Source organism: Schistocerca americana, chromosome 3, assembly GCF_021461395.2.
Source record: "Schistocerca americana isolate TAMUIC-IGC-003095 chromosome 3, iqSchAmer2.1, whole genome shotgun sequence".
Lineage (NCBI taxonomy): Eukaryota > Metazoa > Arthropoda > Insecta > Orthoptera > Acrididae > Schistocerca > Schistocerca americana.
This window is the reverse complement of record NC_060121.1, coordinates 396,769,574-396,791,062: the sequence shown is the minus strand read 5'-3', so window position 1 is coordinate 396,791,062 and position 21,489 is coordinate 396,769,574. Positions and strand designations below refer to the sequence as shown.

At 44.5% G+C, this 21,489-nt stretch overlaps 1 protein-coding gene across 1 annotated transcript in view; it reads left to right on the top strand.

Annotated features, from left to right (window-relative positions):
* Positions 1-4,243: 4,243 nt before the first annotated feature.
* Positions 4,244-21,489, top strand: part of LOC124606111 (protein transport protein SEC31-like) — a 143,313-nt gene continuing 126,067 nt past the window's right edge. Inside the window, exon 1 of the mRNA XM_047138075.1 lies at positions 4,244-4,493. Coding sequence (XP_046994031.1) covers positions 4,244-4,493 — 250 coding nt within the window. The remainder of the gene's footprint in view (positions 4,494-21,489) is intronic.

Genomic DNA, 21,489 nt, shown 5'->3' with positions numbered 1-21,489 from the left:
ACAGGCGAGGAATTCGTGGCAGGCCACATCACACCAGTCAGAAGACTGATGACTCAATAAAAAAAATAATTTCCATCAACTGTACGATTTGCAAATTCTCCAGAGGTATGAACTTGGCAGTGAGACCTGTACCCTTTCGAAGCAGTAGTACAGGCAAAACCTCAACGTTTTCTCTCGTTTCAATATGTTTAAATAAATGGCAGGATATCATTAAAACAGATATTCTGAAAAACAATTACCTTATCATCATTTCTTCTTTGAAATTGCTCACAAATGAGCTAGAGAATGGAATAAAAACAATCAAATAAACTTCCCTATTAATCATTTTCCTGTTACGACAGCCAGCGGTCCATTCATCTTTGCTTACTCGCACGACCATTTTGCTCAATTTCACAGCACTTGCGTTGAATTTTATAAACGTGGGTTCAGATATTGCTGCAGTACGACTTAGGCTGTGGTGTGACTAGCGCAACATTACCCTACTGAATCCAGCAAGCCATAAAGACCAGTCGGTGAATGTATTTATCTATATTGTCCATTAGTTGCCCTAGAATTTCAAGATTTAGATCCATGGTTACCAGTGATGCCTGGAGAGTTTTCCTTGTGCACTATCGATTCGTTTAGCTAACAAACTGCCTAGAATTTTATGTTTCAGGCAGATGACAACCAATTAATCATTAGTAATAAGTATTTGCTTCGTTTCGAGGGTGGCGGCGAGGTCTTGCACCAGACAATATTCACCGAACGATATTGCAGTGCATGCACGTCTGAAGGAAGGGGCACTACGGTGACTACAGCTGTTGTGAAGTACAAGAAATGTGTTCGAAGTTGCGAATATGGACAACCTTCATCTGTAGAAGACACTGAAAATTTGTGCCGGACCGGAACTCCAACACTGATCTCTCACTTGTCACTTGCAGTCGCCTTAAGTACTCCGGATATCCGAGCACGCTTCACGCCCAAATCCGAACTCCCTTGTGCCATCGTCCATGTGACTACCATTTGCGCTCGTACATTCATTATGTATATTCTCGTACAGGGGAGACATGCAATCCGAAGAAACAAAACTATGGCGACTGCAGCCATCATGAAATAAATGAAATGTATTCAGAGTTGCAAATATGGACAACCTTCAGCTGTATAATGGAATGATTATATTGAAACTTTGTGCCAGACCGGAACTCGAACCCGCATTTCAAGCCTTTTGCGAACGGTCGCATTAACTACTTGGCTATCCGAGTACACTTCACGGTCAGACCCAAATGTTATGTGTCGTCATCAATGTATCTACAACCTGCACTTGTACATTATGTACTTTCCTATAGTGGGGATGCATTTTAATTGAAAGTCGCTTGCCCGGTATCGGCAGATAAATACGAAGCATGCTTGGATAGCTGAAGAGGAAAAGGTGAACGCTCGCAACAAGTGGGAGATGCGGGTATAGTTGAAATTTTCTGTGTAGTCATTCCACTACAGAGCTGAAGATTGTCCATACTCGCAACTGCGAATAGATCTCATGTACTTCGTAACAACTGTTGTCACCGCAGTGCCTATTCCTTTGAATGGGTTTGCAATACAATATCATATCTAAAATGTACGTCCTGTACGGGAATAATGAATGTACGAGTGCAGGTTGTAGATATATGGACAACGGTATACAGAAGGTTCGGTCTGAGCATGAAGTGAGTTCAGATAGCCGAAGTTGTTAAGACGACCGCTCGTGACAATAGGGAAATAATGGTTTGAGTCCCACTTCAGCACAAATTTTCACTGTCGTAACTCGATTATAAGCTGGAGATTGAACATATATGCAGTTTCGAATACATTTTGTGTATAATATTTATGGTAAAGGAAATGCTACTGTTGAATAGAAAGAATCGCTAACCAGAAATTCTGACTTTTGGTAAGAAATTACGTTGTTAGAGTAGTTCCAAAAGGTCAGACACCACAAGTACACTGAAGCGCCAAAGAAACTGGTGTAGGCATGCGTATGTAAACAGGCAGAATAAGGCGCTGCGGTCGGCCACGCCTATATAAGACAACAAGTGTCTGGCGCAATTGTTAGATTGGTTATTGCTGCTGAAATGGCAGGTTATCAAGATATTACTTTGAACTTGGTGTTATACTCGGCGCGCGAGCGATGGGACACAGCAACTCCGAAGTAGCGATGAAGTGGGTTTCTCCCGAACGGCCATTTCACGAGAGTACCGTGAATATCAGGAATCCGGTAAAACATCAAATCTCCGACATGGTTGCCGCCGGAAAGATCCTGCAAGAACAGGAACAACGACGAATGAAGAGAATCGTTCAGCGTGACAGAAGAGCTACCCTTCCGTAAATTGTTGTACGTTTCAATGCTGGGCCATCAACAAGTGTCAGCGTGCGAATCATTCGACGAAAGATCATGGAGATGGGCATTCGGAGCGGTGTACCGGCCAGCCTGTGGATGATTTTGAAGAGGCGGTTTCCCATCTGCCTCGGCGAATGCGGGCTGGTTCCTCTTATTGCGTGTCAGTTACACTACGTCGGCGACTGCCGCGCAAACACTGTCTCCACATTTCCGTATACCATAATTACCCTACCACGCAAACATTTGGGGTTACACTCGTCTGGTATGAGACGTTCCCGTGGGGAGGGGGGTTCCCACTGGGGCCCGAACCGCGCAATAACCCTTGTTTCGGTGTGGGGCGGCGGTGGGATGAGTGGACTGCTGTAGCCTCTTATGGGGTTGTGTACCACTGAGAGCTACGGCGGGGACGGACCCTCTCCGTCGTTTCTAGGTCCCAGGTTCAATTCACTATACACAATACACACACCCTTGATGACTGCACGACACAAAGTTTTATGCCTCGCCTCGGCCCGTCAACACCGACACTGGACTGTTGATGAGTCGGATGAGTCTCGTTTCACATTGTATCGAACGGCTGGACGTGTATGGGTATGAAGACAGCTTCATGAATCCATCGAACCTGCGTGTCAGCAGGGGACTGTTTAAGCTGGTAGAGGCTCCATAGTGGTGTGGGGCGTGTGCAGTTCGAGTGATATGGGACCCCTGATATGTCTAGATACGAGTCCGACAGGTGACACGTACATGAGCATCTTGTCCGATCACCTGCATCCATTCATGCCCATTGTGCATTCCGGCAGACTTGAACAATTCCAGCAGGACAATGCAGAACTCCACACGCCTAGAATTGCTACAGAGTTGCTCCAGGAACACTCTTATGAGTTTAAACACTTTGCTGGCCACCAGAATCCCTAGACATGAACATTATTGAGCATACCTGGGAGGTCTTGCAAAGTGCTGTTCAGAAGAGATCTCGACCTCCAGGTATCCTTATGGATTTATGGACAGCCCTGTAGGATTCATGGTGTCAGTTCCCTGCAGCGGTACTTCAGACATTAGTCTAGTCTCCATGCAAGTCGTGTTGCGGCATTTCTGTGTGCTCGAGGGGCAGTACACGATATTAGGTAGATGTTAACTGTTTCGTTGCTTCTTCAGTGTGTAATACCGGAATCGGCGAGGTGCCGCGAATAATGAGGCTAACGGGGGGGGGGGGGGGGGGGACACACACTACATCAGTGGTGTGATATACGTTGAGAATTGGGCTCTGATGGGAGGTGAGCTAGGATAGTCCTTGTGGTTGTGACGATCACTGTGTCCGGATGGCGTAATGGTCGGTGCGCCTTGCTAGAAAGCAGGAGATCCGGATTCGACTCCCTGTCTGCCACAAATTTTCAACTTTCCCCACTGATATAAATAAACGCCCACTGGCAGTTAATGCCTTCAGTTCATTTGTTTTAAACTAAGCATTTCATTAGGATAAAGGGCGGTTTGTGATATATTCCAGATAATAAGCGAAAGGAAAACAAAATCTGACAAGAAATCTTGATCAGTAGTAATAGGGTATAATGTTACTGACAGAAAGAAGAAGAGCTGGCCATAAATCTCGATCGACAATAAGATGGGAGGAGGGGGGGATTAAGGTAATCCCGACAGCTAGTGAGAAGGAAGCTTATCATACAAACGGAGTGTTAGAAATTACTTCTTGGTATAATAAAAGTACATCCAGAACAGTTACATCACAGCCGTGGTTGGATGTCGACCGCTTCTGCATCCAGAAGCCTGCCCGTATATGTCACAGTGAAAGGCTATTGATATCAAGGCTCAAAGGAGGCGTTTCACGCATATAGAAAGAAGATTACCAAATTTCTGGCTGTTGCGCCTGCAGTCAGCAACAAAATGAGCAGTAAGACGGTGTGCAGGCGTCAGGACGACTCCGTCAGCGGACTGGCCGACCGCGGGCTGCCCCAGCGCCGGCGCCGGCAGTATTTCAACCGGGGGCGGCGGCGCGCCGTGGTGTGGGCGGCAGAGTGGCGAGCCGGCGCAGCCATCGATACCGGCGGCAGCCCGCCGGCGGCTGCTGAATATTTCACGGGACGGGGCCGCTCCCACCTCCGCCGCCGCCTGCGCCTCCGCCGCCGCCACCGCCGTTTGTCGACGTGCTCATCTGACCGCCGGCCGCGCCACGGCAGCATCAGCGATTCACCCTGAGGAGACGCGCCGTCGGCACACTGACATGGCGGCAAGCTCAACAACAGCAATGACCGTGTGTGTCCAAAATTGCTTTAAGACTGACACACCGGCAGCAGCACAGAGTAGCCGCGTCCCGCACGCAATATACGTGTCCTCTTACATTTCATTCAACTCGCTCGAACGAGCAAACTAATCTCTTTATAAACATGGTAATTCCATGAATATGTTCTGGAAGAGTAACACTACGTTTTGATTTTAATTTTATCAGCGGCAACAAATCGTTAAAACGGTATGCGAACAGTTTAAGTTGTGCTTTTTCTCACGACGTTACCGAGTTTTCGACATGCGGGAACTGTTTCATTATTAAAGTTAGGTGAATACATTATGGGAATGAAATCCTAAGATTAAGACATTGTGTGTTTGTGTATTATGTGTTGAACCAGGGACCTAGAAACAGCCGGCCGGAGTGGCCGAGCGGTTCTAGGCGCTACAGTCTGGAAACGAGTGACCGCTACGGTCGCAGGTTCAAATCCTGCCTCGGGCATGGATGTGTGTGATGTCCTTAGGTTAGTTAGGTTTAAGTAGTTCTAAGTTCTAGGGGACTGATGACCTCAGAAGTTGTCCCATAGTGCTCAGAGCCATTTGAACCTAGAAACGATGGAGAGGCTTCGTCCCCACTGTAGCCCTCAGTGGTTCACAACCCCACAACCGGCTACAGCAGTCCACTCACCGCACCGCCGGCCTCCGTCGGGCGGATCCGTGCCGGGGATCGGCACGCCTTCCCGCTCGGGAAGCAGCGCGTTGGACCGCGCGGCTAGCCGGGCGGGCTCAAGATTAAGCCATACTTTCACAAGTTCGAAACCAGAACTCTGTAGATCTCTAACGCCAAACAATTTGAGTTAAATATGACGCACAATGGTTCGCTAGCGCGTCAGGTATTAATCCGGCACCCGTGTGGCTCCGAGGCGAGAAACACATAACTGTAACTTTGTAACGAATCTGTTATCAATTTCTATGAACCACCTATTTAATTCTAACACGACAAAAAGTAAGATTAAGCGTGTTTATCACGATGGAAAGACGTATCTTAAATATGACAAACTCTACTGTTTAGATAGAACAAAAGCGATACTGTCACTGTTACCATTTCATGAAATTTACATCTTCTCCATTGAATTTGCCAATAGATGTTCGTTCCGCCATGCATTTTCCATGTGTTTTGTGTATGTTTGACGGCTTCTTCTAATCTTCAGAGGTGACATTCCTGACAGCTTTTTTTTTTTTTTTTCGACTACAGAGAAAGTAAAGTTGTTATTAGTCCTGCTAATGTAACCTTTAATTTGGGCCCATATTAGCTGTGTTGGACTCAAATGGCAGAGGTAAGGTGGTACCCTAACGACTGTATGTCCATGCTTTTTAGCTAGTTCGTAAATTTCATATAGAGGGAACTGTGTCTTATGGAAAGATATTTTTCCGATGAGCTCCACCTTTTTAAGGTCCTTATTTATATCGATAGTACGACGGTGCCTCCAATCAGTCATTTCTTCCTTTCGCTGTGTCATGGTAGGTGCCTTGTCGACAAGAGCTGAATGGCAAGCATCATTACCTACAACAGTTATTGACGGTTTTTCAAAATTTAGTATTAGTGAATCTAATGTAAATGTCATGTCGTTCATTTCTTCGTCATAATCTACTGTGAGAAAAGGTTGCAAGGTGACTGCATGAAGAAGAATAGGTTTGCCCCCGGTCTTCTGTCTTCTCTCCTGCTTGGAAACGTGACGAGAACTGACCCTCGTTTCGGCAAGCCACATCAATTCGTCGGTATTTATGCTACGGATGTCCTCCCTCTTCATCAATAGCTTACGACCACAGAAATGTCCGTAATGAACTCATAAGTTGTGTAAAACTGTGGACATGGATTTGCGACTGCTTTGAAAAAGTCCTGTTTCTGTAAGTGTGGCCAGTTACTCCTAGAGTGTCGGCTGTTCCTCCCTGCGATAAACATAATGACGAATCGGATCCCCTGCAAACGAATCGATGTAGTCCGCTTACACATACGTTTTCTCCAAGTTGTTTTAAGTTTCAATGGTCATTTTCTTCCTAATCTTCAGAACTGCCGCAGTTCTATCGATTACTTCGTTAACGGAGAGCAGTGGAGCACTGTTGTTTTTCATTCTCAAAGTACGCACATAACACGCAAACCATTTCTCTCGACTGGCCAAACCCTTGGCCAAGAGAACGATGTCGAAATTTTCCACGTATAAATTTCGATGACCTTCTTGCTCACATTGTTGAGTGCCACACAACGAATAACAGAACCAACGAATAACGGTAACAGCGAGTCAAGTAACAACAAATAACAGTAACAAAAACTGAAAGGTTAACTCCTACAATCACAAAAACGAACCCAGAAAAGTCAAAGGGCGCAATGATCACACAGTACAGCATGCTGACTGCAAATGAAGCTCACTGGAAGCAGGAAGTTTTGTAGGGTGGAGTGAAGGTCAGGAAAATTCAGCGAGTCGCTGCGGCTGCAGGTAGCGTGGTATTGGCAGAAATTGACCCGGGCCTACCGCGTGGACTTCTCCCCCTACCACTTCCGCCAATGCTGTCAATCCTACAGTAATTCTGGACAGGTTATAGTCGCTCGCCAGTTTGACCACTCGGTAAAAGTATAAATCGGCTGTTCACTGGTTAGAAAGACAGTATTACACAAACTGGCTTACACCTCGATTTTACGCTTCCGCCATAGAGGATGTTATAAAGGGCCGGCCGCTGCGGCCGAGGGCTTCTAGGCGCTTCAGTCCGGAACCGCGCGCCTGCTACAGTCGCAGGTTCGAATCCTGCCTCGGGCATGGATGTGTGGGATGTATTTAAGTTAGTTCGGTTTAAGTAGTTCTAAGTTCTAGGGGACTGATGATCTCAGATGTTAAGTCCCATAGTGCTTAGAGCCATTTGAACCATTTTGTCATGAAGGAAGCACGGGAGCAAAGTTAGGGTATTGACGTTTGAACATCCTGCGGACTATTTGTTTTCTTCCAGCACTTCTTACGGTGCTTAGAACACAACACTGGCCATAAGAATCGCAACATCGAGAAGTATAGCAAATAATGAATTTTTAATCTGTATAGAGTACAACAGGAAGTACTTGCGATTGAATTTGGAGGTGATTTGGGGGTGTAAATGGTACAAAATTTAGTATGCAGACATCACGTCTGGCGGCAACAATGGCTCTTACCCGGTTAGGCATAGAGTGTAATCGCACTTGTAGATACAGCTAAGCGATATCATGCTGCTGAACTCACTTCCCAATCTGTTCAGCTGTCGTGGGGGCATTTGGCGTCTTCACGTTTAGCAGAGATTTCAGTGGCTAACTAAAACCGTATTGTCTTAGGAGAATGCTACAGACAAGCAGACAGACAGAGCTACTACATGATTATTCAGATACCGGCGTAAACGCGTTTAGCAAGCTGAATGGGAGGATTTAAAAGTAAAGAATGGAAAAGATTGTAAATCAAGTGGTAGAAAAAAGTAGCTATAGAAGAGGCAGATCATTTATAGGCAACATCTTTAACATAAGACAGATCATGGAGAAGAGACTAAGCAGTCATTTGGTCTTCATACATCCTGAGAAAGCATCTGACACAGTGCTACGGTAAAAGGACTGGCAAGAATTTATGCGAGAAGTATGATAAACCTCTACAGTTCGAAAGTATGTGTCATTAAAGTGTGGAAAACATTTCTGGAGAGGCCTTGAAATTAACTACAGGAGTGAAACAAGGATGCTGTCTGTCTTGTGTGGAAGACACTGGATCCATGGTATATAAAGTGCATGGGCAGAGGGATTGAGGTGGGGAACCAGTGTATGTACACACTTTTCTATGCTGACGTTCAGATTGTCACAGAAAACGATAGAGAAGATGTATCTTACATGCTTATGAAGTTGTTGGAAGAGTATAAGAAATGGAATTCGAAAATTTTTGAGAAGAATGGAGATCTACGTTGTGGAGAGGAGGGAAGCAACTTGGACGTCATATTAAAGTGTGTAAAGAGTTTAAGTACTTGCGTAGTATCCTCCCACGTGATGGAAGATGTGACGAAGACATCCAACAAGGATTAGTCAGGGAAGGCGACTATCCCAAAATTAAATCCTGTGCTTGGGTCCTAAAAATTAATATAATAAATGGTTAAAGTGCGTTTATAGAAAGCCATCGTAGAACCAATAGCTACGGAGGTGAGTGCTGGGAACTCTCAGAGATAAATAAAAACTTAGACTTAGAAATGGAACACTTGAGAAGAGTATGTACGATTTCCCGCCTTAATCAACTAAGAAAATAAAAAAATAACGGAAAGGACGTATGTTCGTTATAGTATTACGGACAGAATAGAAGAAAGGCAGCTAGGGTGGTTAGGGCATGTTAAAAGAATGGATGAAGACAGATGGCCTAAGAGAGTATTTTCTTGGTGACCTCCTGGAACAAGGAGAGGAAGAATGAAGGGGCGGCTAAGTGGTATAAGAAACGATGGAGAGAAGAGGAACAGAAGAGGATGAGGCAGAATGGCGAGATCGAGGCGTTTGGCGACAGAGATGCGGTATGCGGCTGCAGCTGTTGGACCCCTGAAACAGCAACAAGAAGAAACTGTGGAACTAAACCGAACTGCTCGGTCCATGGCCACTTTCCACTTCCAAATACGGAATAAATCTTGTAGATACCGAAAAATTGTTTCCACACGCACTCTACTGCTGCCAAGAAATGACTCCAACCTAGAACTGCAACGAAATGGCCACTGAGAGCGGCTCTCTACACTTCAGTCAATTCGGATGCTCCTCCACAGCAGGCGTCCTCCGGCAGAAAGAAGTTCCCGCAGTCAGCCTGACAGTGATGGCGGTTGCCATCTGTTCCAACCAGTGATGGAGTTGGGTAGACTGAATTGGCACCGTCTTTGGGAAAGAGCGAGCCTTGTATCCTTGCATGTCGAAGTAGCCCTGGCTTAAAATTTAACGGCACAGAACCTACGCAGTATTTCACCATCTTGTCAATAATTAACTATAATTAATCTGTGATCCTGAAAATTTCTCCACCCCCACCAGTCGCTAGTTTTCTTTCCATGCTGGTCATCGGTGTCTCAGATTTCCAGGGAAAATTAGTGTAATACTATTTATTCATTAGTTACTTTTATTAACTTTCGAATTAATAATTCATTCAACCTAAGATCGATGTCATTTGATTCATAATTTTACAAGCAAACTGAATCTAGTTTAATTAGTAATTGCCTCTTTGATCCGATTGGAACATGATATACAGATTAAAATTCTCGCCACCGACTCCCTTACATTTACTAACGACACCCTTCCCTATTCACCTTGGTGTATTGGTGTGTATAACTCTATGTGCCACCTTTCCTAAATTCAATAATGCCTTTCCAAAGTGTGAATTTCATAAACCTTACGCCAGTGTCTTAAGGTTTCCTTCCTTCCTCACTGAAAATACTTCATCCTTCGTTAAAATTTACAGCTTTTCATTGTTTGAGACTATTTCTCACACCAGCTCTCCTCTTGGTCCACAGACTGGAACTACTAGATTTCGGATAGTCACTACCTAACTCTTAATAATAACAATAACAAAACATAAAATACTCGTTCCATTTACAACCTACAAGAAAATCAAAACCATACTCACTGTGAAATTGGGTCGTCACAGAAAGTCATCGAGCCCAGCACAACTAAAATGTCAACGAACTGAATATGAACGTCCGAGAAAAAAGAAAAAAAAGCCATCACCAAACAATGAGGAGTACTTAGTCAATGAAAGACTTAATATTAGCTACATTTTTCTATCCTTCTCAACATCAGTGTTAGGGGTCCATTATTACACAAAAAAATAGTCTCCCAGAATCTTTTTTTCTCTGGAAGGTCATTCTACCATTGGTAAAACTTAGAACTATTTTTCTGGACCAGGTCTTATTGCAGGCGATCGCAAACCAGCACGAAGTCTCCTTCTTAAACTTTGGACGACTTTACAGAGCGGTCATGACATTCGTTTCTTCTCCATCCTTCAAATTCCCCTTAGAGCAATATCCAAAACTGCTTCTAAATCTACGACCGGCAAAGGGTATAACTTTGCTGCTGTGTTTATTAGCGTTTCTACTGGTGAACCTACCATCAACTGTTTGGGAATAGCCAGGAGCGTCATGTACCAGTCTGTTAGCGATATCTTCAAACTGGGACACGAGCTCTACCCACCGCGTATGCTTTTTCGAAACCTTGAATGCTTGGTGGCTTTTCTACCACGTTGAAGCATCTCTCAACCAGGTTCGGTGACGTGTGGTAGACAATGGTTCGGTGCAGGGTTAGTCATCATCGTTGCATTTCGGAGACCTATGCTCAGGAGATCAACCGGAGAGCGTTATCGAGGACGACACCTTTCGGGTTATTGAAAACTTCCGCATAATTCCGAAAGCACCTCATCATGGCAATTACTGAAGTCGTCCTTACCGGGTAAAGTTTAATGTACTTCGTGAATGCACCTAGTGCTGCGAACACAAATCTCGTTCCTCCTCTTCCTTCCGGGAGACTGCTGATAGTTCACCTCCATTGTGACATGATAGTATTAGTTTTCAACCGGTGCTTCAGATATCGAACCCGTCGACGCTGGCAGCTTATTCTACCTCACGTCTTGCGGTGGAGCGTTTGTCAGTAATTTGACTTGGCTTCCTCTTTCATGCTCAGCCTGCGCAGACATTACATTTTCTTCGCCTTGGTGATTCGGACGGTACTTGTCTCGTTGACTTCACCTTGCCTCGCTGTCTGTTCGTCCAGATCTGCCTGCATTTCTTAGTATTACTAAAGTTTTGCTACCTGTTGCCACTGTGAGTCTATCCTTTGCTTATGGCGTTATGTCGGGTTCTCCCTTCTTGGAAATTATCCATTGTAGCCTGTACTTCTATTAACTGTTCTATGCTCACTCTTGGTGGAGCTTGTAAGTTTGCCAACCCAAATTTCAATACACGCAAGGGTTTTCTTCATTCCACGTAGACTGAGAGACTGCTGGACAGGGTGTTTATTGGTTGTGTAGCGCCGCTGCCTCGCAAGCAGACTAGTAATAAATAGGTATTCGTCACCATTGCTACGTTTTCGCGTTTCTTATGGATGACACTTAGTAGGTGAGGACAGCTGGGCTAATGATTAGGGGTCTTACCTAATCTTTTCCGTATTTGGGACACCTAAATTACAGTAAGTCAAATTGCACCTGCTTTAGTTTCGAGGGAATTTAGAGATTATCCTTTCAGAATTAAAGGTCTCACATGAAGACTGTTCCTAATTACCCTCAGCCGTCTTTCGCTGAGAGGGTGAATCTTAATATGAAGTCCCCTGAAATCATTTAGTACAACTGAGGGGGGGGGGGGGGGCGGCAGGCAAAGATTAATATTGACTGTGCTCATCAGAGGATGGTGAAGCGATATAACCAAGGCCAAATTGAATATCAGACATGTACGAGTATTTATTATTAAGAATTTCAGCGCCAGAGGGAAGGCCGATGCAAAACTCTCAAATAAGTTGTAACTTTGTTATGTGGGATCTTGTAAGGCTGTAAACGTACTCACCGCAGTTAGTCTTCCGATTGAGAACCAATCCATCGATAAGATGCACTGAGTACACCTAAGCCATGTTAAGACTGACCCTGGAACTTAAAATTTTACTAAACAACCCCCGGGGTGTTAGCGTTTAAGGGGACGAGATTGAGCCGTGCCAGCTCTCATCAATATTGTACGTGGTTACAATATTTCGCTCTCACCCAGCAACGGCTTTTCGCCTGGTCCCCTAGAGGGCGTTCACGCCGACTTCCGAGCTTTGACAGGCGTACCGGTCTAGCAGAGAGGAGACTGTCTGGTGGTCAAGAGCGAACGATCCATCTGGCAACAGGAGTGTGGAGTCTATTCCGAGCGGACTAGAGGAGTGCGCACCAACAGTGAGTGGCCGAGGGCACAATCCCGCAAGAGTAGCTAAGCGAACGAAAATACAGGAGGTGAAATGGTGGCTGTACATCTGACAACGGTCGCGAGGAGCGTCCAAATGGAGGCTGACCTATCAGTCCCCACTTGGGACACCCACTGTTCCATCAAAAGGAACTGAATTTGGTGAGCACGTTTCAGAACATTTCCTGTCGTTGTGCGCTTGCGCCACTGAGCCATGTTTAACATACGGTCCAGTCTGTTTAGTGCTGTTTACTGGATCTTCACTTCTTAGTGGTCTGTAGTCGGTTTTTTATTTAGTGTTTGATATTTTCTCTGATAGATTCGAACAGAGTTCATTATTTATTATTTGGTGCTAAACTGCTTCCGCCATTAATTTGTTCTTATTTTAGCGAGTCTGAATTAAAAGTTATATGGCCAACGTTTAAATCTGTCATTTATTCGTTTCAGTATCGGGGAGCACGGGAAGAAAAGATTTGAGTGATATAGCTGGTCTGACCTTGCTCAATGAGTGTGTCAGGTTTTAAGATTTATATTTTATTTGTATTGTAGCTTGTCCTAGTCGATGCTGTCGTTTCGCGTAATTCTGTTCGATTAAGATTCCATCATCTGCTCTGTTTCTTGGAAGTTCCTGCCTGTCTGTATTACGCTTTTACCAGGTTTTCCAGCACTTATTGCTGTTTAAGAGTTAACACCTGCCGGCCGAAGTGGCCGTGCGGTTAAAGGCGCTGCAGTCTGGAACCGCAAGACCGCTACGGTCGCAGGTTCGAATCCTGCCTCGGGCATGGATGTTTGCGATGTCCTTAGGTTAGTTAGGTTTAACTAGTTCTAAGTTCTAGGGGACTAATGACCTCAGCAGTTGAGTCCCATAGTGCTCAGAGCCATTTTTTGAAGTTAACACCTACTGGCGTTAGATGTAAGTGCTATTGCTTTAACGTATTCTTATTCTTTTTTCTGGGGTTTAATTTATTTATTAGTATTGTGAAAGGTTATTTTAAATATATTGCTGGGCGTGGGTAATGCAACGTGTAACAGAAAAATTTTGAAGAACCACTCGCTTTCGTGAATTGGTTATTATGCGTCTCTTAAATGTACTCTGTTTGTGTATCTTAGAAGTACCAGTGATCACACCATTTGGCCAGCTCCCTGTAGAACGCCATGTCTAGTGTTGTGAGCAGCTGCCGGATTCGAATCCTGTCCACAATCGATTGATTGAAAAAGGAAGATAACTGGACATTTTCTTGTCGTTTGTCCGAATGATCCGTCCCAAGAACTGGCCATTTCAGAGGTCTGGTATATTAAATGGGAGATATTCACCAAAGCATAATACTTCGAATGAGAGGTAGCTCGTTACATATCATGAAAGGTTGATCCACTCAGCCTAATGAAACAACCTGGCATGAAAATGTTTCCCTGTAAGTCAAGACTAAACAATAAATTTTCACCGAACTCAAGAATGAAACATGAAGCACCTGTTCAGCCCCTTTGAGACAGTGGGCTAAAAGGAAAACAAAAAGAAACTCGAGAATTTCAAATGGAAAAGTAAATAATCAATAGCCATAAAATTTTTATTTGAACTTTTCTTTTAAATAAAGCCTAGACAAGGCCGGCACGACTGGCTTACTATGTCAGCAAGCAACGCCTGTCGATTGAGATGCAAACGGTTGCAAAGAGTTCATAAAATCGTGACCAAAACTATTGTGCGCGTATTATTTAGAAACCGAGCCACTACACGAACACGCTACCAATTAAAGGAAGCAAGCTCATACATACCGAAAAACTGTGGCAACAAGCGCTCTACTCCATCGGAAACTGATTCCAACATAGAACGGCAACCATATGGGGCGCTGGGAACGGGTGTCCGTACTTTTCTCAATACACATGGACCTCCGCGATAAGCATCTGCCTGCAGAAAGCAGTTACGGTTGTCATTACGTTATTGTGACCATGGTAATTTGGATATAAGTCAGTTCTCTGAATTCGCCCTCACTGATTAAATGTTCATATGACTTGCCTTCGTTAGTGTTACTGGAGATTTGTGGTCAGCTGCAGCTGCAATTCTACCATTCACAGGTAGCTTTATGTTGGGTTCTCTCCTCCTGGAAACCATCCAATGTAGCCAGTACTTCTAATGACTTTCCCAAACTTACTATTCTATTGGTAATGTCAGAAGGTGCCTCCTTGCCCATTCCAGACTACTTTGGTAAATCAGAGGGATTAATTCCTCGGCCACGATGGGTGGAGCCAGGTGCCAGCCAGCTTACACCTCACACAAGAAGAACACACACAGAGTCCCTCCACTTGACTTGGACAGTACGCTTTACTGTCGTGTCCAGAACCAATATTGTGCTACCAACTCCCAGCTCAGTACTACAAACTTGCAGTGCCTTCTTGTGTTATGCCACCAGAGGCTCGCTTCGGATTTTAAGTACTGATCGAATGTGTTTATGTGTGCCTGGGGCAAACTCACATGGAGTCGGACTGCTCTCTGAGGTTCTGTAAATAATCTACTGGATAGAGCTGAGAAGTCGTTCCGCGAAACCTTTCCCAGTTTGACAGCATATTCTGTCTGGGCGAATACAACCGATGCGGTTCATGAGCTGCGTGGAGATCCTGCTAATGTCCACTTTAAAATCGTTGCCAGGCACATCTGAAACGCCCCCTTAGAAGCTTAACTGACACACAATATTTTTAGCGCAACGCAATCTCACTTTCAAAAATCCCTACAAGAGAATGGCCCTGACTAACAATAACCTAAACCTTTCATGAATGACTTACCTCACAAAAATCTTCTTTACTCAAACTACTGCAATACAGCGTATGCCAACACTGCCAGCTGAACACAAGATTCTAACTACTGATGAGCATAGTTAGCAAATGAAAGATTTTGATAAAGAACAAACAATGTATTTACCTTAATAGTGTTCAAAAGTCATAATATATACATCAGTTCATGATATCCAGTATTACAAATTTACTCTTACTGGCGCACACACGTCCAGATCGTCCGCTCTTAAAATTCTGCCATCTCTCTCCCCACATCCACTACTGCTGGCGGCTCACCTCCAACTGCGCAACGCTACGCGCTGTTAAAAGCCAACTGCCCAACGCTACAATGGCGAATATTCCAACAATACAAACCAGCCACAGACTGCACACAGCACAGTCAGTGATTTTCATATAGAGCGCTACATGGCGTTACCAACATAAAAACCTAAACAGTCTACTTACACATCCCATGAGAATTGTGGAATTGTGGTAGCCCTCTCCGTGGTAGTGAATGAACCTGCTCTGGTGTTTCCATCGAACTCAGGAACCGAAATCGAGGAGGGGGAGGGGGGTTTGAGACAGTAGGTACAACAGCGAACATTGGCCATGCCGGGTCGGCGCACTTGAAGAGGGCCAACCAAGAACGAATGATTTGAGGGTGCGCCGTTACTAACACATGACCCCGTCTTTCACTGTTCATGACCGTCATCGGTCATTTTTCGAATTTCCCCGCTACTGTGTGTATCCTAGTTTCAATTTCACATAATAACTCCGTGTGACCCGAGATTCCTGTATTCGTCTCCATTACCCATTCACTCACCGCCCCTGCCGTTGCAGACTGCGACAGAGACCAGTTGTTTACCTTCACGGTGAACTTGCGATTCAGTTTTTGTCGCTACTTCTTTTTCTGCTATAGGACCGTATCTAGCTACTCATCCTGTTCTTTCAGTCCAGCCTGAGCTTCTGATAGGTTCTTCTTCGGGACGAACACTAAGGGCCTCCATGAATGAACTGCCAACTGCATGTAAGATTCTTGTAAAAGGCCTTTTTATTTCACTAGTAATTTTGCTTTCAAGTTTTCTTTTGCACTTTTAACTCTTCCCTGTGCTCTTTCATTACCGTGATCAAGTGGATCAACAAAGCTATCACTTCGCTTTTGATAACAGCTGCTTTCAGAGTGGTACTCGCCTTTGTGTGGACATCATCTGCAGCCGGCATTGTAGAAGACGGTGCATCGCATACCTGGTCGAAAGCATGGTGCAACCAACAGCCCTCGACAGTGTTAATCGGTTGTAGTGGCTGGCGATTGTGATGGTAAGCCTCTTTGTAGGCAACCCATGTTTTCAATCGGTGAGAGATACGGAGAACTTATTGATCAGGGAACAGTGGAGCACAACCTGTATCGAGACAGTTAAGGGCGGCTTTGGTGTCATATGGTTTTCTATTATCTTCTTGAAACACAGTGTATAACCCATATTACCAGAGGGATAGTGTCCTTTGGTTCTGCGGCCTCTGTGTCCCGCAGCAGAGGCAGTAATTACAGTAAATGCTCCTGGATGTTGAGGGGAATAACTCTGAAGCAGAAAATTTTGGAAACTCTGTCTGAGAAGCTGACACCTTGCAAGGGAAAACTTTAATTATGTGATTTCTGCGGCAGAAGCCTTAAATCAATTGGATTCCGACTGAAAAATGTACGTGGCGATAGCTGGTACCCACAGCTGGCGACCGCTGGAAAAAAACTAGTGTCCATACTTATCTCTGACGGTGCAGCGGTGACGGCACGAACGCTGGGTGGGAGGCGAGGAATTGGTGGGATTGGGATGAATGAGGGACAGTTTTGTTCTATGTGGCCTAGTATGGACTGCTCAGTAACGCTCGATCTGTCCTGTGGATAGGAACGATAGGAGGCCAGAAATAAAGTGCGCACCCCACTGTGTTCGCGACGTCGATGCAACTTCGCCAGCTGAGTTTTGGAAGTGCAGACGTACCTCTCTGCCAGTGCATTGGAAGCAGCGTGGAAATATGTTGTTTTTACTAAAGCTATCTTTTCCTCCTCACAAAAACAGCGATATTCTGCGGATGTAAACTGAGGACCATTATCCTCCGCAATGGTTTCTAGGATCCCTTCTATTAATACGATGCGAAATAAGGCCTGGATTTTGTTGATGATGTCAGAAAAGGCCAAGGAAAATACCGACGAACTAGTGCCACCTGCTTGTTTTGACAGATTGTGCAAGCTGCTATCAAATGTTATATATCTGTGTTAATACCTTTCCAGAAGACGTGTTGACAAGCCATCTGTTCAGTCAGGTCCAAACCCAAATGTCCTTCGTGACGTAATGTCAAGAAGCGTCGTCGTTGGAGGGCTTGCGGAATAACCACTCTGATGTGGCCGTTGTCTCTCGGAGCAAAAGGACGCCATGGAGAGCGGACACTTCATGACAGCTATACCAATATGTCTAAACATCTGGACGTTGAAGGGTCTTGTGGTCCGCTGGCCAATTATTCTTCACAAACCGTGCGACTTTGCAGAGGACCAGGTCCTCTGAGGACTGGTGGGTGATGATTGTGGCGTTCACAAGCGCTAAACTGTTTGTAATGGTGTTCAAAACTGTTTCTTCCTGGAAGAACAACAGCATGAGACGAAGCTAGATCAAAATCAACATGTCACGCGTTAAAATCCTGGGTGTCGCCGACTGCAATAAAGAGACGTGCTTCAAAGTTGGTAACACTTTCAGATGAATGTGAGAACAATGAGGCACATATCGAACACAGGTTCTGCAGGTATGAGTTTGAAATAAATAATTCGATGCTATTCATTGAATCGTGGACTTGAAAGAAAAGGCACTGATAAGATGCAGTACCGAAATGTCCGTTATCGTTGTTGCATCGACCACGAGAATGTGGGCTGTCTGAGAGACTGCTTGATGCAGCATCCGTTCACAGATCTGCCCTTGACTGCATTTGTTGTTCAGCTGCTTTGACAATGGTTGTGCAGTAGGGGATCCCAAGCGGCGACATGTTACCCAATCGACAATGGTATTTGAAGTCCTACCATCAATTTTAAAAGCAACTGAGACGACGCTGGTGGCCACTTCTGTTGTGAATAAGTTGATGGAGATTGGGATGAAGGCCTGGACATGGAGGACAGCAGGACTGTCGACGCATTCAACTTCGTCCAAATTAGATTCTCAGAGGTCTAGCCGGACACAATCGTCATCACTTTCATGTGTTCGACACAATTCAGTTGTATGTCCATTTTTTTTTTCACAGGCTGTAGCTGCTAGCACGGATGTGTTGCAAAATAGTTACTGTATGAAGGTAGTTGTTGGGCGCCTTGCTTACACGTGGCGTCTTTACCTAATGGGGGCGCGGTCAGTCAATCAGACCAACTTGGGGGATGGGTCAAGAAGGGTCCAATGAGTCGGGTGTGTGGCAAATATCTGTTATGGGTTCTGCAAAGCTGCTGAGGTTCTGATAGACTGTTCAAAAGTCCTCATAAGGGGAAGGCATGTTACAAAAAATGAGGCGTTGAGTTTTAAGAGGTCGTTCCTTCGACTGTCATCCATAGGGTGAACAAAGATTATGTCCCTAATTAGCAATTCTGTTTTCACTTGGTGTTCGAACACTGGAAATGGCAATCTCTAGAAAGACATTGCTACCGAGACATCCACTACCTATACGATTGCCCGTTTTGTTCATGGAAGCTAAAATACTTGTAGCAGGTGACTTCTATATGCACTTGGGAATCAAAAGAGTGCAACAAAAAGGATTTTAAACGAAACTTCCTGGCAGATTAAAACTGTGTGCCGGACCGAGACTCGAACTCGGTACCTTTGCCTTTCACGGGCAAATGCTCTACCAACGAGCTACCCAAGCACAACTCACGCCCCGTCCTCACAGCTTTACTTCTGCCAGTACCCCGTCTCCTACCTTCCAAACTTTACTGAAGCTCTGCCCGCGAAAGGCAAAGGTCCCGAGTTCGAGTCTCGGTCCGGCACACAGTTTTAATCTGCCAGGAAGTTTCATATCAGCTCACACTCCGCTGCAGAGTAAAAATCTCATTCAGGATTATAAACATCTATAGGATAGAGCACAAGGTTTGGCTCAGGAACGAGCCGCTAGAATATGTGATAATCTTCTGCTCGTCACCTAACATCCTGTGGCCTATGCTTTCCAAGAAGGGCCACGTAGTTCTCTCACTACTCCACCTTTCACCAAACGCTTGGAACGGCGGGGGTGCCTTCCAGAATTCCTTTATCAATGAGTCGAAGCGAGACAATGATTTGGAGATTCCCAGTGACACGGTAGTGACGGCAGTCATCTTTTCTAACATCAACTCTTGAGCCTGTTGCATGTGTTGGAGGAGTCAATTAGTGGTCAATTCCGTGGGCATTGGCATACTGGAACGAAAAAGAAATGTTATCCCAATAAAAACATGGGAATCAGATCAAGAAATACCTGGGTGTATCACAAGTCTGAAAACTGAGTCCACAGAAAGAAAACCCGTCGCCAGTTGAAGTGGCCCATGCCAATTGTTGCACAGCGATACTAAGGCAGAGCTCAACTTCAGCCCTCCTTCTTTGGAGCTTTACTCATACAAGCAGTAGTTCACAATTAAGTCCCTGTCTTTTAAATGAAAAGAAGTAAAAGTCTGGTGGACTGTATAGGGGTGTTGGTCAGCAAAGTAGCTCCTGCGCCTTGCGGAACAGTCCACCCACAGTGCAGTGCTGTTATGATGGAGAGCTATGTAGCAGCTTCCTTTACTGATTGCTCAATGTACAGATTAAATAACATCGGGAATAAGTTATGAACTTGTCTACGCCCTTCTCAATTATGTCTTCCATGTCCTTCGACTCTTAGCCATGTTACCCACAGGATTTCAATGAGTGCACTCCAGCAAACATTATCAAAAAGTTTCTTTATATCTAGGAATGATATGGAAATAAGTTTGTCTTTCTTCTGTCTATCTTCTGAGATAAATCATATTGTCTTTATTATAAAGCACATTCTTAGATTTTCTCTCGAATCAAAACTGAATTTCTGCAGGATAGGCGTATACCAGTTTTTCCAACTTTCTGCAAATAAATTATGTCAGTATTCAAGAATCGTGATTTATCACCCTATGCTTCAGTAATATTCACACCACACTACTTCAATATTTTCTAAATAGTTAAGTAAACTGTCGTTTAACTTTAAAATGTTGCAATACTTGACACGTATCTGTTCGTCTGCTTCTGCTCAAAAAAGAGCAGAATATCCTTTCAGATACATTATCTATTTAGCGGACAATTCTGCCATGACAGTCGATTCCAACAAAGATTGTACATTCGGTGAAGTGAGCGTTTCCTATTTTATTCTGTTTCTCACACTTGATGATACAAATACACACTAGGGGTTAATATTTGATCCAGTGACGTATTGTTAGCTCCGTTTCCCTTCCCCTCGCCGCTCCTCTCAGGGTTCCAATTAAAGTTTCAGTTTATTGGCAAATACCAGACCTCTCAATTCCCTTCCATGTATCAAAGTAAAATTATCTACAATTCTCTCCCTTCCCCACCCCTGGTCCCGATCAAAGTTTTCAGATGTTTTCCCACAGCTACGAACGAATGCCAGAACTGCTAGTCCCTTTTTACCCCCGACAGAGGACACCTCTGTCACTTGCCCAGCTCTCTTTGAGTGGCTGGCATGAACTGATATTGCAGTGAGTAGATGTCAAATAGCTTTCTCTACCCTTCTGTTAGAGAATGAAATATTTACAAAATTATTTAGCTCTTCCATCGGACTAGCGAACGGTCACCGATGGCAGTCCTACACAATGAACACAATATCTAGTCATAAGCAAGTGGCTCTAACCGACCGCACTGACGCAGAAGCATTTATTTTGATACCCTAACACACAGTGGAGCGAGTAATTTTGAAAACAGTTTGTTCTGGCCAAGGATTAGGAATGCTCGTAAGTACATGAGTTGTAATTGAGATCAATGTTTTCTGCACAGTTTATCAAGTGTAAAATACGTGACAGGCAATTCTTGGGTCATATTGGAATATGACTCAAGAATAAACTGTGGAGAAAACATGATCTAAATTACAACTCATGCACTTACGAGCATCCCTGATCCTTTATGAGAGTTCAGTCACATTGCATTTTCTTCTATTTGCTGATGAATGTGAAGAGGGCCGTTTTTGAGTTTTATAGATCAAAGGAT